Genomic DNA, 14,361 nt, shown 5'->3' on the forward strand with positions numbered 1-14,361 from the left:
GGGCTCCTTTGATGCTAAACCCCTGTTACCTTTGATCCCCAGTCATTCTCTGGGCAAGGTCTCTTACACACATTCCCATCCTGCCAAATCATGAAGCTGTTGCTTTTGAAGGTCAGTTTTAGTTTGGTAGAACACCAAAGGGACTGAAAATTATTTCTCACTGATATTGGCCTGAAAACTTCAGGTGGAATTCTAAGCTTGACAGAATGTAGCATTCACAACGCAAACAAACATGGCTTCTTTTCTTCACTAAGATCACCCACACACTGGTGAAACTGCTCCATGTACTCACCGCACTGTAACATCCCCCTCCACCCCTTCTTGACTCCAGTGAGTTTGCCCATCATGTTTCTTACCCCCTTGATAAGCATCATTTACCTACAGCCTCACTCAAAGCTCAGCTCCAAGGAGGGGGCGGGTCTCATCTTTCCCTGTTACTAGATGAACCAAACACGATGGGATTTCCAATAAGCTGTTTGTTAACATCTTGCCCTGCTGAAAGCCCTGGTGGGTACCTTCCATCTAGATCAAATTTAAATGACTTCCTGGAGCAGCCCACAGAGAAGCGGAGATCCAAATCACCCCCACGAGGCAGTCCTTCTCATTCCTCCTAGCAAGAAATCGGGTGTGCCACGCTTAAGAGGAAGGCCGAAGGTCACTGGGTGCACTTAATTATTATTGGGCCAGAGAAATGAAATGCTTTGACAAAAGCTAAACACCAGTTCAACCTATGAAAACCCCTTCTAAACCACTTTGTTCCCTTTAACCATGTCCTCGAGTGACTTCAAATAATACTTCTCTTACTTTCACAGGATTGGCACTGGGGTTAAATGAAACAATGCAAGTGAAATATTAATCGCCAAGTTCAGCAGCAAGATTACACTTAGTAATAGTAGTGCTTTGTTAACATTTACAAAGAATGAAAAGAACAGAGCCTGCCCTGGCTAAGGCAGACCCTAATAAAAGAGTGAAAACCAGCTGATCAGAGTTCAAAATGCTAGAGGATCCAAGCCAGAAATCTTGACCACTGGTAATTCAATCTTGTTAACTCAACATCTTAATGCAAATTACGAATGATCTGGAACACAGCTGTTCATCAAACCAGATATCCCCTTTGCTATTCAGTAAGAATGTCAGCAAATCAAAATCAACTTAATTCAAATACTCTCCTTTTCATAATTCACCTTGAATGCATGAGATAAATTAAGAAAAGGAGAGTACTGAATCAAAAATATGCATTGTAGTTGAAAGACACCCAAAGATGTAATTGGAAGGAAAAACAAGATATGCCAAACATATGAAAGAAAAGCCAAAGATTCAGGCAGCCTTCCAGCGTGGGGTGTGGGACAAATGACTTTCAAATTCTCTCTCTCCAAAATAGTACCATGACTAACAACCGTCTTAGAACTCTGCTTTGAGACAAAGTGCATCATATGTCAGTGCTAAGTACGCAGTAGGCTTGCAGTAAAACAAAATGATTCATCACAGGATGGGTTTTGGCCAGATATCAACTGCGCCACTTTTAATATACAACTCACAGGTCACTTTAAAGGTATATTCCTTGTAGAGGAGCTCAAAGGACTTGATACCCACATATCTCATTTAACAAGCATTTTAAAAAATGCAAACAACATCCTAGGTGTCATGCAAAGAAACAGAGAACCAGGAACTGGACTTAAAGGGATAAGACACTCAACCCAATACAGCTCAGATCTCATGAATCCATACAGCATTCCTGTAAGCTAAACAGTGAGCAAGAATGTTTATATCCTACAAGAGAAGAGGGTGGTGGTAAGGACAGAAAGAAAGAGGCAGATGAGAGTGACATTTAGAAGGTAGCATCATGAAGACTCACTAATTAATTATATGTGGAAAATGAATAGAAGGAAGGGGCATGGGCATTCCAGAAAGATGACTGAGCCACCAACACCTAATAAAAAAGCACACGGGCATAGCGGGTTTGTGGAAGAAGATGTAGGACTGGGGTCTGCTGGGTAGTCTGGATGGAGTCACTTACCAGGCCACGGGGTCCAGGTGCTGTGGGCATGGGTTGACTGGTGAGCCTGTCTGGAGAACTAAGGCTTGAGAGTCCTCAGTATAGAGGGGTATTCTATCCCAACTTTCACCAGAGAGGTGGGATACAGCATGAGAAGAGGGCTGGGGGAGACTTTTCAGAGGCAGACTAGAAAGAGAAACCCAAGAACACAGTAGGACTGGCCAGGAAGGACCCAGTAGAACAAATAGTATGCAGTGTCCTGGAGGTTGAGAGAGCAGATTTCAGGAAGAAATGATCAACATTGTCAAGTGCTACAGAGAGTTCCAATAGTATCAGAATTGGACAGCATCTACTGCACCTGGCAATGTGCAGGTCACTGGTGGCATAAAGGGGGCTGAGTGGCTGATGGAAAGGGAGGGAGTAAAGACCGTTAACTTGTAAGTGGGAGTTTATGCAGATATGACATACAGAGGGACATAATAGACACTGGGAACCCCACAAGATGAGGGGAGGGCCGGGTGGTGTGGGATGACAAACCACCCATTGGTACAATGTTCAGTATTTGGGTGATGGGTTCACTGGAAGCTCACATCCCAGCATTATGTGATATATCCATGCACAAACCTGCACATGCACCCCCGGATCAATATTTTAAAAAAGACTGCGTTAACCAGCTTTGGGATGGGGGAAGATGGGGACCAGGAAGACAGCATGGAAATGAGGATGGTTTTTAACATGGGAAAGACCACAGCATGCTTCTAAACTAAGAGGAAACACGATCTCATTGTGGGTGTTAGAAGGACAAGGCCCAAAGAGAAGGTGGAGGGAGGAAAGTCAGGGTGTGCTGAGCTAGGACAAGCAGAACAGACGGGAGGCTTCAGGGGCCCAGGGAGGACATGGGCATGAGTTAGGCGGGTGCTGCTGATGCTCCTCAAACTCATTCCACACACAGAGCCCAGCCCTCAAACTCTCACTCACTTCCCATCCAAGCCACTTGCTGGGTCCCCACTGCCCTTAAAAGAATGTCCTATTTCTTCCCCCAACACAGGCCCAGCATGCTTTATTCCCCAACTACCTCTATCCCCAACCACCTCATCTCCTTCAACTCCTCAGCTTCAGCCGTATGCTCCCATATAGGAAGCTCTTTCCCTCTCCTATGCGTTTCTACCTATGGATCCTATGGCGTTATCTATTCCAGGAAGTCCCCTGATTCAGGGTTGAGTTAAAGACCTCTCCCTAGATCTCGCAATAGGCTGTGCATCCTTCCCGCCTTTGCACCCACCACATAGCACAGCCTAAGCTGCTTGTATCTCCAACCGCCTATCAGACACAACAGAGCTCCTTCAGGTGGGAACATTCACCTCTGTCTTCCCCCTCCTAGTAGGTCCTCAGTGCACATGCTAGGAGTAGGGTGGGGAGGGCGATGAATCAATGTCTTCTGAGTGCAAGCCTGGATGGACAGTTCCTCAAGTCCCATCTTACTGAGAATCCAGATTCTACTAGTCAGTCCTTTGTACACAACTATTTTTATAAAAGCACACACAGATCTAGAGTAGACACCGGGGAGAGTTCTTCTCCACAAGAACTAAAAAGACATGAAACACAGCACTTTGATGAGCTAGAAAGAAAAATAAGCCATAACATTCTCATGGCTAGAGCCAGATTCCAACAGTAGCTCCTGGCACTGTGGACACACATTGGAAATCCAGCTGAGGCCAGAAATGGTGTCCAGCCTCCTGAGGTTCCAACCTTCCAACCTTCTTCCTTTCTTTCCAACCAGGACAGGCTGAGAATCCTCTGCTATTTCTGGGGATACCCAAGATACCCATCAGCTAAAAGCTATTATTGACAACATCTTTAAACCTGGCAACAGGCCTGGGTCGCCTGTCGCCCGTGCACTGCTGACCTCTCACTCTGGCTGTGCAGAGAGACCTTTGCGGCCGGAGCACACTAAGCCTCCAGCGTCCTCCCCAATTTAGCCTGGCTCATCCCTCGCAGTCCTGGAGATGTTGAACCCCCAAACAGAATTTTCCCAAGATCCCAGTCCTGTTTCTGCTTCCCACTTTGGTCTCTCCAACAAAAACAAGCTCTTGGCCACGATCCCAGCTCCAGGGTCTGCTAGGGAAGGGGGTGCTGGGACACAGCGTCTGTCAAGCATGTCTTTCCCCTAATACTGAAACCAGATCCCACAGCTTCCAAATGCCAATGGAATGCATTTAAGCCTCTTTCAAAAAGCTACGCTGTCCTTTCTTTTTGGAGGGCTAGAGAGATAAGTGAGCAACTAGCAGCATCCACAAGGAGGGGCCGAGCCATCTGAAAAGACATTTCCTGCAAGGCTTCTTCCACCTTCCTTGTGCAGCTTGTGCTGATGGTGCATCTGCCCCACTGACAAAGGCAACTCAGGCCATCATCAATTCTGGGATGTGTCACTAGTCCCCAAGCTGTCACAGTAACAGACAGACCAAAGGACCAGCCACAGGGAAGATGAGCAGGGCCTCTGCTCCGCCACACACACTCCCCACCACAGAAAGACAGTTTCACATAAAACCAAGTTCCAGTGGCCCAGTACTCTAGGATGGCAGATGTGACTCCTCAGGCTATAATATGGATTCCAGGAGGCTCCAGATATTTTTTTTAGGGCAGGGGAAATGATTTTAAAGCAAAATAAAACAGGAACAATACTACATAGAACTTCCTGGCTGCAAAGACAGTCAAATCTAAGTCTAGGAAAGTACATGCCTAACCTCCCCTGCCTCTAACCATGGCTGCTGGTTGACAAGACCACCGCCACTGGACCGAAGGCCTGGTTAGCTGAGACTTACTGATTCATCTACCCACAGGCGCTACACCCCCACCTCTCCATCTGCGCTCTTTCAGAAAGGCAGCTTTTCTGCTCTTGCAAGGTAATTCTCATTCTCAGTTTCTTCTAACACACACAGCCGCCCCCACCTTCCTCAGGCACAGACATCGATAAAGTGACAAGTTTTCGCTCCTCTGTCCCCCGCCACAAAAATACCTAAATAAATAAGTTACAATCAGAGACACAAGGGGCCAGAAGAGATGGGGGTTTGTTTCCAGTGCCAGCCCCACAAATGTGACCCATGGTGCTTTTTACCAAGTTCCTTCTCTAGCTCACCAGGGGCCGCTCCCTGCACTCCCCTTCCTGGCTGGTACCTCCTGCCCACCCACACCTGGGTACTCCACATCTCTATACTTTTGTGCATGTTCCTCTCTCTACCAAGAAGGCCAATTCTCCTTCTTCTCTGGATAATTTCCACTAATTCACCAGACTCAGCAGAGGCCCTCCCTCCCTGCAGGAGGCCATCCCTGACCCTCCTCACTCCAGCCCCATCTATGCCAGGCCTTTGCCTCTGGGGGGCCACAGCACCCTCTAAAGAGAGCACCACCAAATCATTGATAACCGATCGTTTCCATCAGCCAGAGATAAATATCTGCAGAATGTCCATCAGGCACGGTATTACAACAGAGCTTCCCACAGTACCAACAACACCTACTGGGTCCCTAGCACCCAGAGAGGAAAGACATATCCAAGGTACCACAACCAGCAACTGCTGAGCTGAACTGAGGACGTAATCGGATGAAAGCCAGTGGGGAAACGTGCCTCAAATACTTATTAACCCTTAGTACTAGAGGCCTGGCTGCTGGGATTATTCCTAGATCCTCCGTGACTTCTCTGACCATGTCACCCACTAACCTTCCCAGTGGACCTTCTGCTCTGGGCAGGCCTGGCCTTCTGCACTCTTGCAAATGCCAGTGACTTTTCTTTGAGCTACTGGGTCTGCGGCTCCCCCAGGCTGAAATGCGATCCCTGTACCATTCTTTCCTTTGTCCATCCAAATCCCTAGTTACTAAAAAAAAGGAGAAAAATTTAAAAGGGGTTAAATGTTCTTTAAAAAAAAAAAAAAAAGTTCCACATCCTCCCTGAAGCTCTTCTAAAAAATAGGCTCACACTGTTCTCTCCCAACTGAACTGCAAAATAAAATTATTAACATATACAATATCATGTTTTAGGCATCACTTGTCTTAATATAGCACAGTAGAAAGAGCACTAGGCAGCCGGGTGCGGTGGCCCACACCTGTAATTCCAGCACTTCAGGAGGCCGAGGCAGGTGGATCACCTGAGGTCAAGAGTTCAAGACCAGACTGGCCAACATGGTGAAAACCCATCTCTACTAAAAATACAAAAATTAGCCAGGCGTGGCGGCGGGCACCTGTAATCCCAGCTACTTGGGAGGCTGAGGCGGGGGAACTGCTTGAACCCAGGAGGCGTAGGTTGCAGCCACTGCACTCCAGCCTGGGCAACAAGAGTGAAATTCTATTTCTAAATAAATAAATAATAAATAGCGAGCACGGGGCTTCAGCCCAGAAAATGTGATTTCTATTCCTGGTTCCCCACGAAATGATTCTGGGCAGGCTATCTCTCTGAGCCTTGGTGTCTCCTCTGTGGAAAGGGTAAATTAATGCCCTGCTTACCTCACAGAGCTTATTTTCAGACTCCAGTGAGGCAAAGTTGTTAAAGTCTTCACAGCACACAGAGCTTGTTTTGAGACTCCAATGGAACAAGATGTGAAAGAACTCACATTTGAAAGTCTTTTGCAAACGTAACGAAATGATATTATGCCCTAATAGTATTCTTGTGGTAAGCCCTTTGAAGGCAGGATCCATGCCTTGATTCTCATTTACTGCGCCCGCCCGCCCCCCACCTAACGGAGTGCTTATGCATGGAAGGGGCGACATTCGACACCCATGGACTCTAGAACTTGAATGTCTATTAATGTTATGATCTGGAATATCTCCATTACAAGCTCCTTTCCACTGGGCTTAAACAAAATTTCCCCCAGAAAAAAAGGTCCAGTAGTCTTTTATGAAATGGCTGTCTACGGTGAACCAGGATACAGTCACGACCCTCAACATGGCTGGAACATCCTGTATTTGCCTCCAACTCTATGAGGGCCAGGACATCCCTGATCCTGCTCTCCATTTTGGCCTCCCACTTAATTCCCTTCCAAGGTCTTTATACACAAATCCATTATGAGGCCTCTAAATACATCCTAAATGCTGTAAGCCCTCTGCAAATAAGATCTTACATTCTGAAAAAACCAGTATAATTGTTCTCCTATGTAAGGAAGGGGCCTCTATATTTTTAGTTTTCTTCCCATACAACAAACACTATTAATACCATCGTACTTTCTCTAGAGATGATATGGATTAGACCAAACGGAAAGTTACCATGGCTACCGCAGTGTTATTTTTGGTATGAGAAATTCATGCCAAGGGAAGCAGTATACATGGTCAAGAATTGGAGCATTATTTCCTCTTTGCTATCAGGCAATCAATCCCAATTTAATTTTGAAACTCTAATTGCAAAGGAAACTAATTATGAGCAGCAAGATTTGAAACCCCTAATTGAAGTGCGAGTCAATAAAGTGATTTGGCATTATCAACTGGGGCGCCACTGGCAGGATGGGGGATTAGGTACAAGTAGATTTCTTTCCCAAGTAACTAGCTAAGCCAAATAAAACAGGGAGACTCATTTTGAGGGTGCAGTTGGGGAACCCTAAGTTGGGACTGAGGGCTACAGTTTCCAGCAAGTGAGCAGGTCAGGCCTTCTCTCTGTGCTATGAAGACTTCGACAAACTGGGAATGGAGTAGGAAGTCTGGCTGGAAAGAAGACTATTTCTACCAATAGTCAACCACTGAGAGTGGCCACAGTGGAGAGGGAGAGAGTGGACAGGCTGAAGGACAGCCCGTTCCGACTAAGCCCATATATTAAGTGGCGTTTTCTACACATTATGCAGGCTTGGGGCTGTAACTGCAGAAAAACAGGGGTGCCCAAACAGAATCTCATCCCTCAGACACAGATATTTATAGGCTGACCCCCTCATATACCCAATGCTGAGTTGCACTTTTCTGAATTAGCAGAAGTTGGCTTGTGGAAGAACTTCTGTTAGAGTGAAACCTGCTGCCAATCCCTGAAGTGCACATACCCTTTGGACCTCTCAGTCTATCTTGGAAGCTTTAAAATACTGTTAATGGCATGACTTCATCTGCCCCACACTAGAACGATCCATATTTAGGCCAGAAACCACATGGACCTTGCATCACTCCACGGGGCTCCAGGACAGAAAGGGGCTCGAGTCAGGAAGGGAACACTTCTAACCAATAATTAATTACTCATCCTCTGTCAAATTTCTTGACAAAGGGACAAAAATGAACACTCCTACCAGAGAGCAAAATCAGCAGAAGCTCATCCTTTCCCCACTCTGTATGTTTTTATGCAGAAAGGTTTTCTCCCACTAACAGGTGGTTTTTCTGATTTTTTAAAAAAAGCATATTGAGAAGAAGGAAGCATCATAACCCTGTTGCAGGCTTTTCAAAGGTAATGCATAAGCCAGTCCCACAGGAAAGGGAGCTCTGCTTCAGGGAGGGAAGGATTCCTTCAGAGCTTTCAGAGTCCAATTTACCAGGAATAAATGAGGTCTGTAGGCAAGGTTGGGCCAACAGGCTTTTTCCAAGGCAGGCAAACCCCAAGATCAACGAAAGCCTATATTAATCTTAGTTCCTAGTGCGTCACAGGCAGGCAACATAGAACACAGCCCTCATCTTGAATCAGCCAAAGGAGGTTCTCTGAATATTTTCATCAAAATAGTGTATTGACATACAAAGCTCTTGGCACTGGTGTCTTATGACAAATGTTAAAATGTGAGCAGTAAAGACAACAGTTGTGAACTCTGAGATGTTTTGAAACCTGGCTGCAATTTAAAAGAAAATATTTTGTGGCTTCTGTACATTATATACATTATTGATACCTAATGGACCAGCAGGATAAACAAAGAAAAGGGCTCAGCCACCTTGCATTCGGTAGAAATGAAGGAAGAGAGACAGAGACAAAAAAGAGAAAGAAGAAAAATATCTCTGTCTTATTGAGCTACTTTAGCATAAAATTTCAGCCTAAGGAAAACTTAGGCTGAAAAACAGCTTCAGCCCAAAACACACAGGGAGCCCGCCCCATTCTGTGCCACTGGGCTCTGATTCCAGGGGAGGTATACCACTAGGGGCTTTTGAAAACCCGTCAGTCAAGGAAAGCACCTCTGTTTTTACAACCAGCAAGCTGCAAACTTTTTCTATTGCCCTCTAGGGAACTAATTCTTTCAGGGCCCCCCGAAAGAGTTATACATGTACTTTATTTCCAAACCAAACCTACCTTGACTCCAATGAAAGACTTGCGGTGATAGAAGCAGCACAGAGCTGCCGAGAGGGCGTGGAAAGCATTGCATTCCTTAGGCATCTTTCAGTCTTCAGTCCCGGGAACCACACACTTTCTTTAGGGTCAAAATAAAAGGGGTTTCAGATGTAAAAGCCCTAGCCCACCACAGCAGCTGTGCTGCTTCTGCCTGGAAGTCGGGGAAGTCGGCAGGCAGGGGAGTGAGTCGGCTCCTTCTCCCGGGCTAGTCTGGGACTTTTCCCCTCTGCTAAAGCCAATACGATCCACTCGCTCAATTCTCGCAGGCTGGTGTCCAGCCTGCCATGCACACAGTGCCAGAAATTCTCATGTGACCAGACTTGCTTTCTGATGAAATTCTAACCCCTCTTAGAAGAGGCCTTAGGCTTTAGCTGTCCCCTCAATTTAGAGACCAGGCAGAAATCATTAGCGTCCGTCTTCTTGCCCCCCAGTATTTTCTTCTGAGGCTGAACTGTACCATGCAACCTGCTCCTAGTGGTTCTGTTTGCTTGTCACTTCAGCACCCAGGGGTTTAAGGAAGCAGGGCAAGTTGTACATATCACACCACCTTGTCATGAACAGAGGCTCCTTTGAGAAAAGGAGGTGGCCTCAAAGTGACTTTCCCTAGGAGCAATCCTAGATGTCCTAAGTAACCCAGGCAGGATCCCTGTCTTCACTCTCCCAAGCCCACCTCTAGAGCTGTTTATTTTTAATTAAGATGCTCCTGGCAGCCAGTTTGCAGCTGATAACGTTGGCACAGCCATCACTATTGGCAAAGCAATATTGCCTTTTGGGTTTAATTAGCAAGTCTGTCAGCAAACACCCAGAGTGCCTTATGCCCTCCCACCTGGCTGTGCAACCTGTTGGGAGGATGGGGACTATGTACCTCCTCCTGACTCAACTGTTTGTCCTACGCCCTCCTTTAAATCCTTCACTTTAATTACTCGTCACCACTCTGATTACCCACTTTGCGTAACCTGGATCCTGCACACAAACCTCGCATCCAACACAGCCAGGCAAGGCCCTCCTGGGTTCCCTGCAATGTGAGTCCTCTACCCCTACCAAGAGCTGCATAACCTTTAGGGAAAACTAATTGCTTTTCCTCTTTCATTCCAGTTATAGTGGCTGCTCCACGAATCTTTTTTGTTTTTTAAAATCAAATCCAGGTTTCTGCCTGTCGCTCTTCCTCTCCTATCCTACTGCTCCAAATACTAACTTTTTGTGGCTTGGGCCACTCAAAACTGGAATGTGTCCTGAAGCTTTCTAAAACTTCACACAGGTAGAAACTTGTAATGAGGAAGAAACAAAACCTATTCAGTCCAGAAAGGAACAATATCAGATGGGGCGTGAGGGAGGTATGAGAAATATCCAATGGAATTAGCATCAAATCCTCAAGAGACTCGGCTTTTGGACTAGGCCAAGTCTGCTTGCAAAAATAGGAAATTGTTTGTTCTGTGCCCAGTGAGCAGGTATGGAGAGCCCATGCAAGGGCAAGGGCCTGGCCTAACCAATGTGTAGATATGGGGATGGAGCTGCTAAGTGAGGTTCTAACACCACAGGCCCAAGCGTGGGCGATGACTTCCTTTCTGCTCCTTCAGCTGCTTTCCTCCCTCACTCCTTCTCCTCTCTGACTCTGGAGGTCTGGTCTAAAGCCCTAAGGGCTCCCAGGCCACAGAAAGTCCACCAGAGAACCTAGAAGGAAGCACCAAGGGTGGCAGAACTCAGAAGGGTTTTCTGAGCTGAAAGAGCTCTTGAAAACTGTCTGGTCAGTGGGTCTCTACTGTCCTCCAAGGTTCAGCACTGCACCTGTGAGGAAGTGTTTTCTGGCTTGCCCTCCTTTCTGTTAGATGGGGTTCAAAGGGTAAGTGCATGTGAGCAGCCAGGCCAGGTCCCAGCAGTGCTGTGGTCATGACTCATCAATCAGGCCTTGAGCCACCACAGAGGTGGCCATTTTTACCTGGTATTCTCCTTTGAGAGAAAATAGCAATTCCTTCAAGCTAAAAACCTCCCCAAGAGGCTAGAAAGGTACCATCCCAGGCCGGGGAAAAGGGAGGGGAGCAGTGCCTGAAATCCTGCACAGAAATCCAGTGAGATCAATCAGCCAAGAGCTTTTGAAGCCCAGGCACCCTTCCCCCAGAAATCATGAATGCAATGCATTCCTGAAAGTAATATGCAAATAACTCAGACATGTAAATCACACAGAATTACAAATAAAGTGCTCCAGAGCCAGGGTAAAAACAAAACCAAAGACACTTAGGCCACTGTGGAATCACAGCCCTGGTTACCTGAGGATTTCTCTGTTTATTCTAAGAAATATCTCCAAAATACCCAAAGAATTTGTTCCACCAGGATTAAATAATGGACTAATCTTATTAGGTAACTGTTTTCTAAGCACTTTTATTTTTATTCCACACCAAAAATAATTTCTGAAGCAGCACTCAAAGGTTTTAATCAATTTTCTCCTGAAACGGTCAAGGAGAGAGACTAAAATAACGTGTTGTTTTTCTAACTAAAGATGACAATTGCATAAACTCTCAAAGTGTCCTTCACTGCCTTGTTAAGCTTTAAAACATCACCTATTTACACTGATCAATTCCTTCCATTCTCCCCACAATGATTATTCTGGTTACAAAGAAATAGAGGACTAGACCAATATGCCACTCAGCAGAGAACAAAGGGCTAGGGACTCCAACCTCAGACTGCAGAACCTGGTATCTGATCACATAGAAACACAAATAGATTTTTAAATGTCCTATAATTAAACCTGTTACACAGACCCATGAAAGGGCTGTGACCTGGGGCAGTGGGCCACTTTCTAATAATCTGGTGCATGGAATTGGGGACTCATCAAATTTGGATGCAGGGCTTTCTAAACACCATGCCCCTTTGGGGACAGGGGAGGGCATTTCTAAGGAACTCCCAGGGACTGAGGAAGGGAGGGGCCCAGTCAGGCAGCTCTGAGCTCTGGAAAAGGTCTGGAAGGGTGAGCACCACTACCCCTCTCTGGCTGCCTGGAAGGCATGCCCCTCAGCACCGGCGGTACCGAGGGAACAGCTGTGATTAAAGCCAGGGCTGGGAAGCCAGGTAGGTCCTTGAAGGAAACCTCCATTAGCTCAGGTCAAATGTTGCTCACCCCCTAATTCAAAAAGAGGGTTAAAGCAAGCCAGAGGAAGACCCCTGCATAAGCACTGCCCTCAATGCCAGTTTTTCCTTGGGCAGCCCTAATACTAACTTTCCCTGTTTAGTAACCATGGAAACAGGAGCTGCCTGCCAGACATATTCAGCAGACACATGCTTCCTGTTGGCAGCAGTCCCTCAGCTGAGAAGGACCAAGAGAGTGAGTGCAGGGTACTTTTCCCAAAGCGCCACAGCTCCCGCTAGAAGGTCAGGCTCCCAGTGAGGTAGACCCTCTCTCCAACAAGGAATGGAGGGAGATGGTGGGAGAAAGACATGCCTGCCAGGTACCTACTTTTCAGTGTTTCAGCACATCTGGAACACAATTCTGCCCATAGCCCCAAACCCTCCCCAAAGCTCCCCAGAATCAGGGCATCAAGGCTTATACTGAGGCACTATTGGGCTTTGTCAAGCAGCCCCATGGACAGTGACTCTGCCCATGGCTGAGGACAGTGACTCACCCCAGGCTTCAAGGCCTGGCTCGTTCCTGCCCAAAGGGATGTCAGTCAGGGGTGAATACCAGTCATCATGATCAAAACAGCTCAAAACATCTTGTGGCAACTACTAAGATCCTTGATCCTACTCCCTCTCCCCCAAAGATCAATGCTTTCTGGCTTTTTGCTTCCCCTAAACACCAGTGATCTGGCTCTCAGTGAACAAAGACAGCTTTAATGAGCTAGGGCATGAGGCTGATGGAACCAGCTCCATCTCTCCTCATGCCCCAGGAAGTAGGCAATGATTAGCCTGGACCTTGCCCGGCCCAGCACCAGCCTGGTGTCACAGGGAGGAGACCCTCTGCATATTTGGCTCCCTAGAGAGCAGTGTGGCAGGTGCCTGGCAAGCCCTAGGCAGAAAAGGAGGCAAGCTGATCTGCAGCCCTGCTTCTCAAGACTTCCCCAGTACCCACCCTGTCTCTGCCTGATTCTGAACAAATAAGCCAGGGGCCCAGACGCTTTCCCACAAAGAGCAAGAGGGCCTCAGGGAGAAGAGCTGGGAAACCAGGGAGGACAGGAGGAGAGGACTTTGCACAAGAGGTCAGCTCCTCTTCCAGCCAGGCTGAGTAGCTATGGAAGCTGCCAAAGACAGTTCCACACATTTTCCTATATGCAAATCTGATTGATTTCTTGCTCCAAAAGGGAATGCAAACGAGACTCTGGCCCCCTTTGTGTATTGCTGTGGACAAGATGTTCGCCTGCCCTGGTGAACAGAGGGTGCATTTAGGAGTGTTTGCTGTATATATCCTGGTCTGACAGTTTCCCCAGATTCCTCAAGGGGATGAAAGTATGGCTGTTAAATGGTCTCTATCCGGAAGCAGTATTGATCTGCCTAGCACACAAACAGACACTAAGTACAGTCCACAGCAGATTTCTCTCTGCTGGGCCTTCTGTCTTCCCTTACAAATTTCTGTTTCTCTAACTAGCTATTAAAATTGTATAACTGAGTAATGTGAAGCAAAATTATGCACTCTGCTCTGTTTTGCTTTCTTATGCTATCACACACAATTCTGCCCCGTGCACCTCTCTACCACTACAACGTAGTTCCTGGTGTCACCCCAAAAATCCTGTAGTACACAAGCTCAATTTTCTGTTTTTAGCATTAAGGCAAAAAAGAAAAAAAAGAACACATGCAGGACATAATCCCAAGCTCTCAAATGGCAGACTCACTATCTGACAATCTTGGCCTTCTCTGAGATTCGATGAAAGCCAGTGACCCTCCTTCTAGAGCAAAAGACACTTACTTGCAATGCTTTACTATTAGAGCTTATCCAACGTGCCTTATTTTGTTGTTGTTGATGTTCCATTTTGTTCTGTTTTAGGTATTTAACAGCCTGAAGCCATGGGGGTTTTTTTGTTGTTGGTTTTTTTTTTTTTTTTTTTTTTTTTGAGACGTACTCTCGATCTGTCACCAGGCTGGAGTGCAATGGTGTGATCTCGGCCCATTGCAACCT

General features: G+C 46.6%; 1 protein-coding gene across 3 annotated transcripts in view; it reads right to left on the reverse strand.

The window, feature by feature from the left end:
* Positions 1 to 14,361, reverse strand: part of BCAR3 (BCAR3 adaptor protein, NSP family member) — a 132,969-nt gene that overhangs the window by 42,203 nt on the left and 76,405 nt on the right. Inside the window, exon 1 of one of the 3 annotated variants that reach the window (XM_032247998.1) lies at positions 9,222 to 14,275. The exons of the other annotated variants lie outside the window; for them this stretch is intronic. Within the exon in view, the coding sequence (XP_032103889.1) occupies positions 9,222 to 9,305 (84 nt within the window). The 5' untranslated portion in view covers positions 9,306 to 14,275. Of the gene's footprint in view, positions 1 to 9,221; positions 14,276 to 14,361 lie in introns of those variants that run through there. 3 annotated transcript variants of the gene reach the window in all.

The sequence above is a fragment of the Sapajus apella genome, unplaced genomic scaffold (genome assembly GCF_009761245.1).
Source record: "Sapajus apella isolate SASKATOON/1434 unplaced genomic scaffold, GSC_monkey_1.0 scaffold64, whole genome shotgun sequence".
Lineage (NCBI taxonomy): Eukaryota > Metazoa > Chordata > Mammalia > Primates > Cebidae > Sapajus > Sapajus apella.